The sequence below is a fragment of the Danio rerio genome, chromosome 24 (genome assembly GCF_049306965.1).
Source record: "Danio rerio strain Tuebingen ecotype United States chromosome 24, GRCz12tu, whole genome shotgun sequence".
Lineage (NCBI taxonomy): Eukaryota > Metazoa > Chordata > Actinopteri > Cypriniformes > Danionidae > Danio > Danio rerio.
This window is the reverse complement of record NC_133199.1, coordinates 17,621,508-17,640,262: the sequence shown is the minus strand read 5'-3', so window position 1 is coordinate 17,640,262 and position 18,755 is coordinate 17,621,508. Positions and strand designations below refer to the sequence as shown.

The 18,755-nt window shown below is 32.8% G+C and overlaps 1 protein-coding gene across 1 annotated transcript; it reads right to left on the bottom strand.

Moving 5' to 3' along the window:
* Positions 1 to 3,234: 3,234 nt before the first annotated feature.
* Positions 3,235 to 18,445, bottom strand: si:dkey-118j18.2. The gene is made up of 5 exons (XM_002666623.7): positions 18,143 to 18,445; positions 17,684 to 17,754; positions 15,612 to 15,771; positions 11,156 to 11,285; positions 3,235 to 6,172 (listed from the first exon to the last, which is right to left on the bottom strand). The coding sequence occupies exons 2-5, from the start codon at positions 17,701 to 17,703 to the stop codon at positions 5,964 to 5,966; spliced, it is 519 nt and encodes a 172-aa protein (XP_002666669.1). The 5' UTR covers positions 17,704 to 17,754; positions 18,143 to 18,445; the 3' UTR covers positions 3,235 to 5,963.
* Positions 18,446 to 18,755: the final 310 nt, after the last annotated feature.

Sequence of the window (18,755 nt, the reverse complement as noted above, 5' to 3'; positions counted from 1 at the left end):
TATCAAAACCCTTAAGATAATGAAAACAAAAGGTGCAATTAATCTTCTGTCTTTGAAAGAAAAGTCCAAGTCACAGGATAATCCCTAGTCCTTTTTATTTATTTATTTAGTTATGTTTTGTTTTACTTACAATTATTTTACATAACATTTTATTTGTTCTTTATTTGCACCTGTTTCTCTCTTTTTTTGTAACATAAAGGTGTACTGAGAATGCCAAGTTGTACATTACTATATGTTAATTAAAAAGAAAAAAAAATATCATTATACAACATCTACAGTATACAAATAGCCAACATTCTTAGGAGATCCTTTGAAGGAACAAATTGTAAATATACATAGAGACTAACACTGCATTCACCAATTGCAGACATTAATTACATAACATTCTGGGGTGCAATGCATTTAAACCATTTTAAAATGACCAGAAGAGCATCTCTTAATCGGCCAACCGTTTAAATAACATATCAACACACATTAACCCTCATTACATTATGCACTTCTTGTGATTATGTGACAGTTGTAGTAGCCTACAAATAGTTTAAGGTTTTATGCAAAGCAAAGCTACATATTTTTCAGTCATAAAGTTAAAGTTAAAGATTGCCAGTTGCCGCCCACCTCACCGGTTTGACTGAGATCCATCGGCCCACACAGGAGAGTAGGAAGCAAAGCACAGAGGCCAATGGCTTCGCCGGTTTATGAATATGGAAATATAAAACACACAGCCGGCTGGTAAAAATAAAAACCTTCGAGTCAAGTTAACATGAAGATGAATTGCATGCTTGAATAGTGTATCACTGCCCCCATGTGGAGAAAGAAAGCAGTGGACAAACTATAGTTGATTAGAGGTTAGCATAAACAACATATTTACTCATCCTTATAGCCGTAAAAAATTCTATTACTGACACAAACAATACGTGAACAGTGTATGGCATGAAAACATAAAGATATGAGCATTGAAAAGTACCCATATGAAACATATTGTCTATTTATAAAATATCTAGTGTATAAAATAATTTCCCCAGAAAATTACCACACAGGCCTATCAGTGATTTTTAAAGAGTCTAAACTCACTTTCATTGGCTGTCAAGCTGTAGTAACTAATTTCATCAAATAAAATTCCCCTTCGACGATCAAAGTGACATCGTTAAGCCAAAGATAACTTGACAGCGGCTGGAATGCATGAAGCTACACCTGAAGCTTGTTAAGTAAACTAGGATTATGAAAATGCAAATGGAACTGAATCATACCAGCTCTGCCTGTGTGGTCTTTAAGCATTTTTGTTTGTTTGTTTGCTTTTTTGTTAAATATGATTCAAAAACAGTTTGTGAGTAACTATATTGTGAGCAGCTCTACTTTCCTTTAGTGGTGGGCAAAGCGAGGCTTCGTGAAACACTGAAACAGTCGAAGCAAATGTGCCGAAGCTTCGAAACGTTTCGAAACCCCACTCTACAGTGACATCTAGTGGTCATTTTTTATGTATTGCACTGAAACAGCTTAAGCAAAGTACAGTTGAACAAATTGAGGCATTAAACCCAACTGTGTACGTTCGATCCTTCAAGTTATATAGTACAGTGGTAAAGGTGTCAGACTTCCATGCGGGGTTAGAAGGTTTCGAAGCCAGATTGTCGCAGCTATTTTGAAATGCTTTAATACCAATAATGCTTTGCTCTTGTATCGTTTTGTTTCAACATTGGTGTAATATCCAAATGAACAATTTGTAAATAAATGTCTTGTTTTTGTCTTAAAACAGGGTTGTTGCTAGATCAAAAACGGTGGCCTGAAGTTATCAAGAATTATTTATATTATTCATTAAATTTCCCATTTATTGTATTTTATTAATGTCTACCCAAACCCTAAACCCAACCATACTGTAAAAATATTTATTATTGTTTTACAGTGTTACAAAAATGATGCTAAATTGATGGCGTAACTGCAGCTGTATCCTATTTAGGCTACACAAAACAGAAACATGATTAAAATACATAAAACCATGATTTCAGAGTATTTGTACAAGTCGGAATTCGAACCCAAAACCTCATGCAAAGTATAAAATCAATTAGCACACTCACAGTCCTCTAAGGCATATGAGACAGAGATTGTTTGTTGACCTTGGTAGACAAATGAGGATTCGCAAGGTCTCGAAACGTTTCTAAGCTGATCGATGCTTTGAATCGCTTTAGTCACGTGACTAGGTGTTTCGAAACACTTTAGTCACGTGATTTGGGTGCTTCGGATCATGCTTCGGTGCAGTGTTTCGAAACACTTGTGCTTCGGGATCTCGGGATCTGTGTCGAAACATCAGTTTTACATCAGCCATCCCTACTTTCCTTGGCCTAATTTACAATGGTAAACGTTTGACTGTTAAGTTGCGGTTACACCAGAGTCTGAGTTTGCGAAATTCTGTCATACAGCTCTGCGAAAAGGGGCAAGATTAAACAAGATCATTAGACATAAAAAAAATGTGAGGGATTGCTTTATGTTTTAAATTTCTGTCCAGAGAGGTAATGTTTTCATCCTCAAGTGATGCGATTTAACAGGTCAGAGTTCACCAAGCTTCAACTTTGCACTGCAGCTACCTGCGAAACTTGACGCATGACCTGCGTTTCCGGTCTGACGCATTCACGTGCCAATAATTGGAAGTCTATGGGAGGAAAAGCCCAGTGTGACCGCAGCTTTACTCCTTGTCAATTTTCACAGGGAATTCGCATGCCACTTGCATCATTGCAGCACGTTTGTAATTTGTAATAATTTGTAGTCTTTTAAACAGCAACTTTATACTTAAAGAAATGGATTTATGTTAAATTAACATGTGAAGACAATAAGAGATTTAAGATTAAAACCTAAAGTTAGCACTAATACACTAATAGCTACACAATGCTAATAGTTTAAGAATAAAATATACATAATAATTAGAATTAGAAGCAATTGTTTGATTATTTATGTATAGATTTTTTATTATATAGTTTTCTATAATTTGAAGCAACATATAATGCAGCCTATACACCTAGCAGCAAGGAAACGTAATATTATTTTTCTTTTTACTAATAATTTATTGAGGATACATTATATTGATTACTGTTAATGAAGAGAAATAGTGACAATCATGATTTCCACAAAACAAGGCACAACTGTTATTAATATGCAAAAGCAAAATACTATGATTTTAATAACTATGACTGAAGTTATTAAACTTTTGCACATTTCCAAACTTTTCCAAGATTGAAGAAAAGTTACTTTCAAACAACACATTTCACCAATCTTTATTTTTGAAAGAGATTGAAAGGTTTTTCCATAAATACAAAAATAGCATATACAGTACTTCAGTTTAAATGAGATAATACATGTTGCAGGATTAGCATTTTAAATCAAATTGTGGTTAAATGAATGTATATAGTGAAAGTCCAGGGCGATCGGGAAGGAAAAGGAAAACATTACACACACATTCTAAAAGCACACTTAAGATCACATCCATTCATGTGAACTTTTTGAATACAAAAAATATATATTTATTGATCCCATTATGTGAACCTGATATATTAACAATTGCACAGAGATGACTTCATGCGCTCACCAAAGCACACAAACATTTTCACAAGGAAGTTCTGTTCGAATTTATCCCACATTTAACACGCACACATACTTACACATACATGGAAGGTCTATTCCGGTTAGCAGAAACTGTTAATAAGGGCACTGTGATTTCAAATGCATCAGTGTATTACATTTAACCTGAAAAGCAATACAACACAGAGTTGGACTGGGTACAAATACACAAGTCATAACCATTAGCCACACTGTCCTTAATGGCTCTAGTTGATTGGGAAATATTGGACACTTACCAACAGACGGAATTAAGGCAATAACAACACATTAAAAGTGCTTCAGAGGGCTTTTTTGAAATTGTCATCACAAATAAATGAGGTTATAAATAAACCTGAAGCTAGACCTTTATATTGTAAAGAGATAGTCAGCTGAAAGGTAAAATTCTGTCATCATTTACTCACGTCTAAATGTCACTATTTGCTTTCTGATGTGGAATATGGAAGATATATTGAAAATTGTAAGTAACAAACATTCTATAATTTGATATAAGCAAACATTATTCAGTTTGGACAAATGGGGAAAGAGGTAATCACCCAAAGGTCCTTCAGATGACAAATTTGAAGAAAATTTGCATTACATATTATTCAATCTATACGTTTGTACCAAACCGTCTCTAAATGAATGCTGGTAACAAAATATTGCTAAATTTAAAAGGAAAGTTTTTAAGAAAATTGGTAACATTCTTCAATTTGTAAGAAAGTAGACACTCAAACATTCTTCAATTCATTAAAAAGCTGCCAATCAAATATTTTCAAGTGATGAAAGTTGTAAAAATTCTAATTCTGACTATCATTGGTAACCAAACATTGTCTGGAAAACAGATGAAATCCAAACACTCATAAATAACCACTGATCTTTTTTTTTAACAATTGTTGGTAACCATACATTATTCTGTTTAAAATAAATCTAACGGAAGAAAGCTGGTATCCAAACATTATTCAATTTTAAATTTTTGGAAGAAAATTAGTAACAAACCAAATTCTGTGGATTGAATCGGATAACTAATATTGCCCTTTGAAAGCATGCAACTAAAAATTTAGTTGGGAAACAAAAAAACTACAAGCTGGTAATACACATTATTTGATTTAGAAGTTGTTGTAACCAAACATTACACAGTTTGGATTAAAATTGGTAAAAAAAAACATGAATTTTATAAGAAACTTGGTATCCAAATAGTGCGTGTTATTCACCAAACAAACACATTTTGCATGAAATGTGCCTAAGGACATTTTCTTAATTAAATCATGATTTATCAAAAATGTTCATACTAAAATATATTTTAAATGTACATAAAATGTTAAAAGACAACTTGTATCACACTTACAAAAAAAACAAAAAAAAAACAAGTATGCCCAGGGCCTTATAAGCATTTATAAAAAACCCTACATACTAAATAGATACGTTATTTACTGCCTGGGTGAAAAGTAACAAGACATTAAAAAAAGGTAATAAACTATAATTAAAGGTGCTCATTTAGAAGATTTTAAATGCACTAACAAGAAGAACAAGTTTATCTGTGTACACAAGTGTTGTGAATTCTATTATTAGAGAATGAGTTCCATTCTCTAGGGGGGAAAATATGAAATAAAGTTTACAACGACTATAATGTTGGTAACCGAACATTATTCTGTTTAGAATCAAGTGGGTAACAAAACCTTTTTACTATGTGGAGGAACGTTTCCACAAAATACCTTTTGTGACCCATCAGAAAGACATTCAGAATGACAGGATGGTGATTAACCTGTTACCACTTCCACTGTATAAACACAAAGAAAGGACAAAAGTCAGAGCTTTTGGACAAACAAAATGCAATAAGGGCGAGTAAATAATGACAGAATAATGATTTTTGTGTGAACTATCGCTTTAACCTCTCCCTTTGGGACTTTATAGGGAAAAAATAAGGAAATGTGTCTACATCATTGTCTATGCAGAATGTGCTTGCCACCAATCGAGCCCCTAACTTATATAGTTCCTAAAGCAAGCACACGTAATCATTATTTTCCAACAGCAAAGAAACAATGTTTATATATGTGGAAACAGCATGTGTGTGTGTCGTATGGCTAAGCGCTGTGTTGCAGGAGGAAATGAGCATAAGGCATGGGTGAACTGAAAGCACCGGTACACCAGCGTGGGCAGAGCAGTGCTCTACTTTGCTAAAAGATGGCGTCAAGCCAGTCTAATTTTTTTACACTGCATATTGTGCACTATTCAAATACTTTCATGCCGTAGGAGAACGAGCAAGATCCAACCTTTTGTCTTTATATAATTTGCTTGAGAAGACAAAAAAAAAAAAACAAGATCTAAAGGGGCTAAAGCCTTTGCTTAGCCCTTGTTGTGTTTGTGTAGAGAGATAGAGAGGTCTAACTGGACCTTCCCTCTGACTGTGATGGGCTCTGGCTGTGGGTGTCTACTTGCTGATTGGCTGGAGAGGTGACGCTGGGTGTATAAGGGGGCGGGGCATCGCTAATTACACTGGAATCATTAGCATCTGGGATGGCGATGCTCAGGGAGGTGTCGGTGTCATCATTTTGAGCATATTCACTGTACGGAGGAGGCTTGAGGTCATTTGCTGCACAAAACAAAAGAGAGTACAATGATTATATAAGAGGTTTAGAATTGCAGAGAAAAAAAAAACAAAAACTGCATAATTTTTTTTGTTGTATTACAAAATATATCAGGTTAATTTAACAGGAAATTTCACTGGAAAATATTGCAACATTGTTCAGACATGATGGCATAATGTGATACTCCATATACTTTATACGACTTCATTTATTTAAAAAAAAATGTCTAATACACAAAAATACAATAAATAAATGATACGTAAGGAAATAAGGAAACGTTATAAAGACTAAACCAAAATAGGCATCATTTACAATGAAAAAAACTTAATTATTTAAAAGGGCTGGGTATACTTTTAAGGATTCACTCGAATATATGTAATCAATATTTAACACATCTATAGTCATGCATTGGCACAGAGTTGGACCTCTTTCTTGACTTTTCGCAGAAACATCAACGTGTGCAGCTTGATATCACTTTGTTGCAGAGACGCTATTGGTTAAATGCTGGCAAAGTAGAACACGGAAGCAGCTTGAAGGAAAAGAGTGAGTATGTCTGTGGTCTGGAGGAATTATAAAGTTGATGATGACAACATTATAAAAGCAAAGTGTGAGATCTGTAAACGTGGGATTGCCTGCTGGGTGTTTTATGTTGAGGAGCTATTTGTTTTTATATTTGATTTTTAAATATTTACTGTTGCACTAAAGTCCAAAAGTGAAGAATTGATGTTATTTATTACTTGATTGTTCAAGTTGCCTTACAGAAGTGCTCTGTTTGTTAACAGTTGTTAGATGTTAAAATAAGGCGAATTAAATAAAAAAATATCCTGGATCTGTTTCTTCAATCTTCTTTATTCTTTTTATATGTATTACAGAAGTATAGGATCGGGTTTCAGCATTGATGTATACTCAAAATCAAAATGACTCGAGGGCAAATAAACCTGATCAGGTTATCCCTAATTCAAACCTTTATATATACCCTAATTCAAAATAATATAATGATCAATGATATAATGACGAAGTATTGAAAAACATAAAAAAATTAACCAAATAGTTTATATTACTATAATAAAAGTAAATGTCAATGTAACTCAAATTACCAGTCTATTGTGAATGTGCAGAGATAGTCCTGCACATATGGATATGCTGATTATTTAATTAACTGACTGATTGAATAGACTGATTGACAAACAGATAAACAGCCTTACTTGGTTTAACTGAGGAAATCTCATATTTATATTGTTCATGTGTGCCTTTAGTTACATCAGCTAGTTTTATGTTTGACAACGTATATTTCAATTTAAAAAGAGAGATGTGCAGACATTTGTCTGAAAAATAATTAACCTTTTCTTTTAGTTTCATAAATCATATTGTACCTTGAGTTGAATAATTCACATAAAGTTAACTTACAAAAAAATAAATGAAAAAGTCATCAAACCAGATGTACTGGCGTCACCATTAGTGATTTTTTTAAGAAGAATTGTTTATTATTATTTTTTTCTGAGTTATTTTATTCTTCTGGTTTAAAAAGTAAAGTGGACCAAGGTTACAAAATGAGAGAGGCGGGTGAAATCAGAGAAGTGATTATCAGCAGTGGCTGGACAGCATGCGTTTATGTCAACAGTTTCTGAGCAATATGATCACTGTAATGCCATCTTTTGTATAATACAGCACAAAGTAAAATTCAAACGTCTTTTAAAAGCAATCTGTGCTTCTATTCAGCCCATCCTGTTCACATTTGCATTGTTGTACTTTTGATGTTTCCCTGTTCCAGTAACACAGGCATTTGTTTTTCATTTTCCTACCATGTGGTCAGAGCTGGCGGTATATATATATATATATATATATATATATATATATATATATATATATATATATATATATATATATATATATATATATATATATATATATATATGAAAATGATCTTTAAATAATGTTCAATACTTTCTGCCATAAAAAAGATCCATGTAGTGTATTTTCGGTCAAAAACAAAGTTTTAAGAGGTAGAAAACTTTACTTGCAGTATAAACAATGAAACCTTTTAAAGACGTATCAGTTAAATGTTTTTTTTTTAAATCTAAATATTCTTCTAAACATTGTCATAAACAAAAATATGCTTAGATTGCATTTAAGGCTACATATTGAAATTCAGTGCAAACCAGTAATTTGATCTTTAACAACAAACTTAATTCTAAACGAAAAAAACAAAAAACAAAAAAAAAAACAACAAAAGAAACAGTTGACAAAATGCACACACTCTACATTTAGAAATGGGGGGTGGGGGGTTTCCATTATCACTCAAATATCAAGAAGCCATGGAAATGCTGAATGATGTGTGCACTGAAGGTTGCCAAAAACCACATCCTGCCCTTCAGATATCACATTTCACTCTTCTGGGTCAAAGGAAACATAGTATATGCATGTTAAATCTTCAATCTCAGGTCTCACCCTAGGGTTTTTTTCAGAGACCTATGAGTTCCATGCTGAAATTTAACAGTCATAAACTCCCGGGACCTTGTTAGCAATAATGAGCGCACAAAAATACAAAGAAAAAAGGGGAAATGCAGCAATAGCTCTGTTTGCATTTACTTATTTTTATGCACATTTTGGCAATATCGTTAAAAAAAAGAAAAGGCTTGACGGAAACACTAATATACTCGGTGTTTGAAACCCTGCATACAAATTTGTATCCATACAACTGAGTACAATAAACTTTTGATCTGATATGAAAATAATTAATTAATTCATAATAATTAATTAATCACACTTTTAACGCCATTTGAAGCAGTCCATTTTGCTGTAAAGACTTGTGCGTCCACCTTTACGCTTCTCTCCTGACCTTGAAAATTTAATTGGCTGAATTATAGGAAAGCTGAATTAAGATTGTGTGTAGGGTTGAATCGAAATCGCATCCTTTTTCAATTAATCATGCAGCCCTATCAGGAAAAGACAATGTTGTTCTCTTCGACTTTTTATGTAATTTTTCTTTTTTGTAATATGTTTAGCGCACAAGTCTAATTCGCAAAGAAACATTAGCAATACTGTTAGCAATAATGAGGACACAAACTGCAAAGAAAAAACTAGGAAATGCAGCAATGACAAAATAATGGAGCCAAAATCGGCAATTTGCTGCCAATCCACACAAAAACTAGATTTAAACTAGAAGTAAACCTGAAGTAAACCTGACGCAAAGAGCTTGGATAGCCAAAATCAATCCAACATTTTCCATGTCTTAACGTCAGTTGCTGGCAGCTGGTGCACATAAACGTCCTTCTCAGTGTGTCAGTTACAAAACCTGCCAATTAAGACGCATCGGTCTAATTTGGGATGGCTGATGTCCGCAGGCCCACTCTCCAACTGTTGCTCCCTCTTGTCATAAAACTGTCCCCTGTTAACCATTTACAGAGCATACAGCATCGTGGGTGAAAAAGCACAAGACTTTCCCTAGAGAGATGTTAATGTTACTGTTTTTTTCAAATTATGGTAAACTGAAGAGAAGTGTTTAACCCTATAGGTTTAACAGTCTGTTCTTCATACCATATATGTATATATTCTTAGTGATTTTCTTGTAAACATCTCTACCGTTGCTGTATTAGCTTCTCGTGAAGAGAATTTCTGAAGGGGTAAACGCAGACTGTGACATGCTAGTGTAAGAGCTCAGAGTTCAACAAACATTTAATCATTTACATTCCAACTGCATGGAGTGATGCTTGGAAATGCACTTTCAGAGATGATTTTTAAAATGTGACACTTGTATGATGTAGTGATACTGGGATTACATACAAACAAACGCACAAAGCTGAAGATATGGCTAAATCAAAACACTAATCATGTGCGGCTAGAAAATGATTAGCAGAAAACTCCTCTTGTCAGTGTTTATGGTTAACTTTTCTGAAACATTCCAATGAATCCCTGGAAATCTATTACCATATACCAAGAATAAAACTCCCCCTTTAAAAGAAAGCAAAACATTAAAGCTTATCCTGAAAATGTATATATATGTATATACACATACACATACACACACACACACACACACACACACACACACACACACACACACACACACACACACACACACACACACTTGGCTGCCTGCCTCAGGAAGAAGATCTCATGTAACATTTGTGAGAAATACTACAGTAAGAACTTTAACAATGAGTATTTGATGCATCTGTTGTGGAGTTGGAACGATGAGTCACAATGTCATTACAAAGTTCACACACACACACAGAGACACAGACAGACAGACACAGAGACAGACAGACAGACGCACACGCACACGCACACACACACACAGTTTTGCTTTGCACTGTTTTTGCACTGCTGTATGGATATCTGTTATGTCAATGTACAAAATAAACCTGATTTAACGTTCACTAACCAGGATTGAAGCATCTTCTTTTATAATTGTTCTGACAGGTGGGTGTGGTGATGAAGTAAAGCTGAAGTGAATCGCTGTAATTCATTACAAACACCCACAGTTTTAAAACATTTTAAACTTGTAAAACTCACTCTTTATCACATTTAATGACAACTGATGATCTTAGCAAACTGACCTTTTATTGCCGGTTGCTTTGCGCACGCCCTGTCTTGTTGATATGATTATACGCTCCAAGTCCCAAATTACTGTTATTTAAATGTACTCACATCTTACATGTGTCTTTTTAAATTATATTTACTGTAATTTCATGCAATGCTAACTCATAGAATATTAATCTCCAAGTATTTCATCTTCTACCATTGTTTGAGCAAAGGGCAAAGATAAAATAAATAAATATAAATTTTTATTATATATTTAGTAACAAATTATCATAAAAGCAACATTTAAAAACAAGACATTTTAAAAGTATTTTCAAGGTTTTTTTAACAACTGTATGAACCATGTTAATTTAATTTAGATGGTGTTTAATGTCGTCATGTAAAGGCACATCAGTTTTTTGTTTCAGTGCAGACTAGGGTGAAGTCAAACAATGAGTCACTCTTACCTCCAGACACCGCCTCATATGGAGGAGGCATGTCCAGATGAGAAAGCGAGGAAGATGGTGGCAGAGAGGCAGAGGGTTCACCCACCGAGCCGTCGTCCTGAACTCCGTACCAATTGGGCCAGATTGATGTCTGTGGAGCAGAGCAGGAGAGGGAGTTAAACACCCACAATAAGACGGAAATCAAATGCATCACAACACAAGCAGCATCTGAGGTTGACAACTGCACTTAAACGACTTTAAATACATGTGCCAGTGAAACCAGATATGGTGGAAGCTTGCTTCAGCATGTTTTAACATGGTAGAATTGTGAAATCTCCTGCCCAGATCTAAATATTACCTACAAGGACTAGATACAATGCATATGGATAATAGACCCAATGTTATCTCAGTTTCAGTAAGATGAAACCCTATTTTTGTGTCAAATGCAGATGAAAAGTTTTAGTTTTGCTCTTTATGGTCTGGTATTTCCCTTTTTGATTACACTTATGCTCAACAAGGCGTCTGATTAGCATATAACATGTTTCTGTTTAACCATTATGAGATATATCTCAACGTTCTCCTTACAACTGACCTTAAAAGGTAAACTGTATTACAAAACCATAGCACGAATGACAAAACTATTGGCATTTACATATGTAAGCAGGGCAAAAGTTTATCATATTTTGAACTACTTGTTGTCAAATTGAGGGCATTTCCCTATGTGGAGAAGCAACAGGCAGTTTGGGTTTTCTAAAAATAAGCATGCATACCGTTTTCACCACGTCAAAACAAGCAACTAGAGAAAGTCTAACAATCGTTGAACAAGTAATTGAGAAAAGATCCGTTAATTAACAATGGTCGGTATCAAGTGATTCACATGCATTTATAGTTTAGAATTGCATAATAGGACCTTGATTTAGCCCAAACTTTAAATCTGTCGTTGACATTTTTAGTAGTTTTAAAAAAAGCTGTGGCAAATAAAAAGTTTCTGCAAGTCTCAAAACGAATCACGATTCACTCTTGAATTGATTCGGAGATTAATCTTTAACAGCAGATGGTGCTCTAGGCTAGTTTGTAACTGCACACTTAAATTCTCATGACGTGCATTTGTGTCAGTCTCATGAAATTAATGTAAACAGCTCTCTATGAACACTCTTGTAATTTGTGTAAACCTTTCACCTTTCACTTAAATACCAATTTAGTAAAAATAAGTTTAGGCTCAGGATATATTTGTAAATTCATGTTAACATAACATGATTAGTTCCTGATTTGTAAACGTAGGGTGTCTTGTGTAGTGTGCCACAGCGCATGACAATCGATGTTTTGTTTGCGATGATTCATGACGTCATTGCAGAAATCTAACATGTTTAATATTGCCCTGTCATCCATGAAGCAATCTGTCACTTGGGTGGAACTGACCAATAGGAGCGCATAATCTATTTTGTACACAATTTTTAAAATGGCAAAATCAAAGAGAGAGGACTGCTTCCATGAAATAGAATAAAGCTTTGTGGAGTTACATGTTATCACAGAACTACCATGATGATGACAGAAAAAAAGATAAACGTAGGCAATTACCAGGTAAACTAACAAATCACACAATTACAGAGACATTTGTAATTTATTTGACCTATTGATGACAGAATGCAGTTTGCAGACATTATGCAATGTATGATCTTGAAGCAACCTGTAGTCTGGCATATTTGTTGTACATACAATATCATGATTTTATCTACAAAAATCTTATGATCCGACACAGTGATTGTAGTAACAGACAATAAAAATATGTGTAATCTGAATGGTGCTTTAGGAGTTAAAAATATGACAGTTTGTAAACATACAGCGCCATCTGTTATTAAAAACTATTATCAGAATTGATTCAAGAGAGAATAGTGGTCCATTAATAAAAAAAATAAATAAAAAATAATCACAGAATCAACTTTTCAGACAATTTTTCAAGACAGTTCCAGTCTAAAACAATATAGCATATAAAAACATCTACAAACATTATCGTTTGATTTCCAGTTACTTAATTACGAAACATAATTCTGTTGGTATTAATAAAAATGCATTTTGCCAAAAAGTGTATATTTACTTTATCAAATTTTGAAAACATGGTTACACTTAGAACCGTGAGAACTAAAATTTTCTGAAACCTATTAATATTATTTAATGGCAGAAACATAAGCCGTTTCTACATATTTACCTTTAAAACATCTGCTTGCAAAGCAAGAATATAGCCGTGACTATGATGAGATATTAAAATCAAAAGAAACAGATGCGAGTTTATTTTTTAACAAAAAAAGAATATTAAAATAGAAACATAGTTGAATAGCAAAGCTTTTTGATTTGATATAGTCTTCAAAACTTGTGCTACAAATGGCTTCCAGATGCCTTTCTGAAAATAAGACGCTTTCATTTAGAAACAAAGGGCTTTTTCTGAATTTAAAATGCAGCATTCAGAACAATTTAGAGCTACATTCCACACTTCAGAGTCTGTTAAGGAACTCTCATTTATAATGCATTCACAGATAGCATAACATGACTGAACGAAGAATACTCTTTAGTTAAACTGCCATAAAAATACAATAACATTCCTAAAAGCTTTTGCCAGGACTGTCATGGCTCTTAGTTCTGGGTCCCACTCTTCTTCTCCTTCTTCAGCCTTTTTCGCAAGCACTAGCTAGTTTTGACAAGTGCTCAGCACCAACAAGGGAAATGATTCTCCTTAACAGAAAATGCATTTAGTGGATTGTGCAAATCACACAAACATGAGGCATGACATTCTGCACTCAGTTTAGTTTAACAAGTGCCTTTAAGCTTGAGCTGCAAAGCAGCAAGGTTAAAATTGTGTTGTGAAACCCTGAAAGTGGAAGTTTATCAAAAACCCTCCCTGTAGATAAATGACATATGCAGAACATGCACTCACACCGAAAATGTCAAAATGCTACATTTCCACTGAAAGCACACTTACATTCAGATAAAAACCTACAAACTGAAATCCATGAGCTAATGCATTTCCTGTGTTCAGATATCTTAAGATTACCCTAAAAAGCCTAATCAATCTTTGTGCATTATTTCTAAAATGTAACAATTTTACAGTTTTACAGTTAATTAATCTGTAATTAACTTTTGTAACTACATTTGTGAATACACTGTTGACCATCCCTTACACCTTAACCCACCCTTAAACCTACCCATACCACCAAACCTGCTCATTACTTAACCTCTATCCCAACTTAAAAGCACCACAAGTGTTCTCAAAAACATTATAAACACAGTAAGTACATTGTATTTATTTTTTGATGCAAGTACATAGAAGTTAAGGACACATAATATAAAGTGGGACTGTAGTTTGTATTATTTAGTTGAAATATACTAATAAATAATTACAAATACATATATTTAAAATATATTAAATGTACATTACCTTTGATTTTACATCTAATGCATTTATTTAATGAATTAACATCATTTTAAATTACATGGTTAAAAAAAAATTACAATAAATAATAATGTATGTTCATACTGACGAAGCAGTCAAAGGTTACATTTTTAGTGCTTAACCACAACATCCGCTTTCCTCCACAAGTGCTAAAGTGAAAAAAGATGAAGTGTCATATTATATCAGCATGCATGTCTGTTATTACCTACTCAAGTCTTTAATAAAATGGCAACATAACTGTATAGACGTTAAAATATAGTTCACCCCATATATATAAACACACACACACACACACACACACACACACATATACATATATATATATATATATATATATATATATATATATATATATATATATGTATATGTATATATATATATATATATATATATATATATATATATATATATATATGTATATATGTATATATATATATATATATGTATATATATATATATATGTATATATATATATATATATATATATATATATATATATATATATATATATATATATATATATATATGTATATATATATATATATATATATATATATATGTATATATATATATATATATATTCTTTTTTTGTTTACATTTTTTTTCACCATTTATTCAAACTCCCCTGGTTCTAAGATTTTATGAATTTATGGGAAAAAAAAAAACAGTTACATATTCTTGAAAACTTTAGGGAAAAAACAGCAATTGATATCCCTGATATCCTAGGACAAAAAATATTACGGAAGTCAAAGAAAGAAAGAAACTCAATAGTTTCCAAAATGTTTGAAACAAGTGTAGAAAAAAATGACAGAATTTACTTTTTTTTTTTGTGAACTACCCCTTTAACATAACATGATACACTTTGGTCTACCTTATTGTGCACCGAACAGTATACGCACACTGTATTACACAGGAAGCTAAAGTATGTCATGTTTCCAAAAGTGTGATTATATCAGCAGCAATTGACACAAAGCCAGGAGAGCCACTCCTTAAAAAAAGGATGTGATTGAACTGAGCATGTAGTTTACTCACATTTTGTCTCTCACAGATTTGATGAAGGTATGCTCGTCCTCCCACAATGACTATCTGAGCATTTCGGGGATTACTGAGGTACGCAGCAAGCTGCCTTTGCCTTGAGCGATACCAGCAGATGTAGAAAAAGATCTTAATCATAATAAATATTATGACGACTCTGAAACAAGATAAAGAGCAAGTTTAAAGTCTCAATAATACAAGGATATCAGAGAACAGGATTATTACATCAAGATCCTGAAATACTATAAACAAAATTACTTAAATAGAAGTTAAAAAAATTTAAATCATAGCTAATGCATTCTTAAAGGAAACTGCAGGTTTTTGTCAAGTTCAGTTTGATAGCTTATTGATAGCATAAATAGGTCAGACAAAGTGAGGTCTAATAATTATTTTAACTCTGAAAAGTTTTAAATTTAAGATGGAGTCTGCGAAAGTCCCTGAAATCTGAAAAACTGTTTATGTAACTAAAAACTGTTTATGTCTAGCATGTTGCTATCCTACTATGTTTTAACGTGTTGTTAACACGAACTAACATGTGAACATGTTTTTAGCAGGATTAGCACATTACTAACATAAATATTGATCTTATGTTTTTACCATGCTAACAAAAAGTATAACAGGCTAGTTCTATAATTTATTGATATGCAATTACTTGGTTAATAATGGTTAATTAATTAGGAAGATGAATGACTTTTGGTATGTTTGTACCAAGTTTACACTAATTGACAACATTTTAGCTATATGTTAACATGAGTTACCATGTTTACATGTTATATAAACATGTGTATATTTACTCATATTGTTACCATTAATTAGCCTGACAAATCTAGGTATAAATTTTTATTTAACTCTTTAAAGGTGAAGTCTGAGAAAGCCAGTAAAATGTTAATAGTTTATTTGCAACTATGCTTTAACGGATTTAACATGAAATAACATGTTAATAACTTGTTTATAGCATGGTTGACACATTGCTATATGTTAAAACATATTACATTGTTTACACAATGTATAAACGCGTGTACTAACTCATAATGCTAACATAAATTAGCATGTTGCTAAAATATTTCAAACATTCTCAACTTTTATAAAAATGCTGTTAACGTGTTGTTGACATGTTCAACAGTCTAGTTCCACTGTTTAGTTTTTTTGCTGTTCCTAACATGTTTATATCATAGTTAACAAATTACTAATATGAAGGACGTGTTGTTAACATGGTTCTACCACACAACCAATTTCTTATATATTTGTTTAGCTATTGGTCAGCAGTGTGCTAACATAACTTGCATTGTTGATAATGTTTCTAATATGTTTGCAACTCATGGCATACATATCAGCGCAGAATGCAAGCATAAATTAACATGTTGTGAAGATATTTTTAACAAATGTAACACGTCTAACATGTTTTAAAATGCAGATAATGGGTTTAAAAGGCTAGTTCTATGGTTTAATGACAAATTACTAATTTAAATAGTTGTAGATAAATTGTTTTAACGTGTTGCTAACTTGCTAGCATAAATTATTATGTTTAAAACAATGAGCGACATGTTATTAGCACTATTAAACATGCGTCAAACACAATTCTAAAGTAATTAATGAATGGCTATCATGTTGCTATCAGCTCTATCCTCTCTTATGAGCTAATATGATGTAACTATCATTTTGCTTAAATGTTGCTAACATGCTTTAACAGACCATGAATAATTGACAAATTTGAACATATTATAACCAAGTAAAACGTTTTTTAAGTGTTGTTGCTATATTTTGCTAGTGACAGATAAAGCAAAGTCAGATGGCCTTGAATTAGGTGGATGGTGGTTAAATACATTTAAAGATTTGAATTTTCAAAAATTTTGATACTCTTTTCTTGATATGGATTTTCAGAAACGTGTTCATGTGCATTACAAAAACAGTAAATCTGATTAGTTATCTAAAGCATAGAGAGTCAGAAAAGTCTAAATATCTGACTCAATTTTGAGTATTATAGGTTGAAATTAGGGAGACAAATCTAGACTGAGGGAGTAGGAAAAAAAAAAAAAAAAACAGTATCATCACAATTCCCTAAAACTTACATGTACCAGTACAGCTCCATGCTTCTCACCAGTTGGTATCAATTACCATAATCAACTTCCAAGCTGTCAAACTGGAAAAAAATAAACAATAACAAGAGTATGGCAAGATCTGCTTTAAGAAATGTCAATTGAGAGCAAAACAATCTTGATTTTCTCATAACTATAACAATCATCCAACCCGCATATGAACAATACCCCTAAAGGTCATTTGATCTCAAGTTTAAAAGCTCAGATTCCTAGTCACGCTAAAAATACAGACAACACAACAGACTTTAAAACTATCAAAGAGAGCTGGGTTACTGTTATATAAACAAAAACTGAACATAATCTCTCCAGAGCACATGCGCGATTAAACAACATAAACACCACACGGGAACGACAAACATTTAAATTAATAGTGATTTATTACGGTGAACTTGATATGTAATCGTACACTTTTCATCAAGAGAACAAACTCACCTTGTAAACGCGTTTTAAGTAGCGTTATAATCCACTTTTACACAGCTTAGCGAGGCATCTGCACTTTAAGAGGAAGTTGCTTTGCTAATGGGCTACAAAATAAATTCACCTTCAAAAAATACAAACGTGGACCTCTGAGTGTATTTTTTCTAGGAGATTTTCGTCTGTGATTGTCCGAAGGCAGAATCTGACTCCTCTGACTGTGAGTAAATGCTAATACTTCAGTCTCAAATGGTTACCGAGAAATGTTGGGTGCTGTGTGCTTTTTCCATGAGCAAACGAAGGGGGTTTTGTTGCAGTTCTGCTGTTGTCTCACAAGGCGTCTGTACTTCCGTGGAGTCTTGGGAGAAGAACGTCAAATTAAAAGTCCGTTAACGGTTTACTATAAATATGGCTTTATAAAGCTTATAGAACTAATAAGTGCGGTGATTATTTATTTTATTTATTTATTGCGTTAAATAGAATACTGATGTTTTAATTTCAGAATTAATATGTCAAAAATGTTGGACATTAAATAAAAATACACACAATAAAAACATTTAAAATTAAATTAAAACATTTTAAATAAAATAATACTATTTATATATTTTAAATAATTAAATAACGGCACAAA

What these genes read in the sequence shown, in the direction of transcription:
- si:dkey-118j18.2 (XM_002666623.7), bottom strand. Translation starts at nt 17,703, where the DNA reads ATGGAGCTGTACTGGTACAT. An exon ending in AAATCTGTGAGAGACAAAAT is followed by an intron (nt 11,286 to 15,611) that starts GTGAGTAAACTA and finishes TCTGCTCCACAG; the next exon opens with ACATCAATCTGGCCCAATTG. An exon ending in ATATGAGGCGGTGTCTGGAG is followed by an intron (nt 6,173 to 11,155) that starts GTAAGAGTGACT and finishes TGTTTTGTGCAG; the next exon opens with CAAATGACCTCAAGCCTCCT.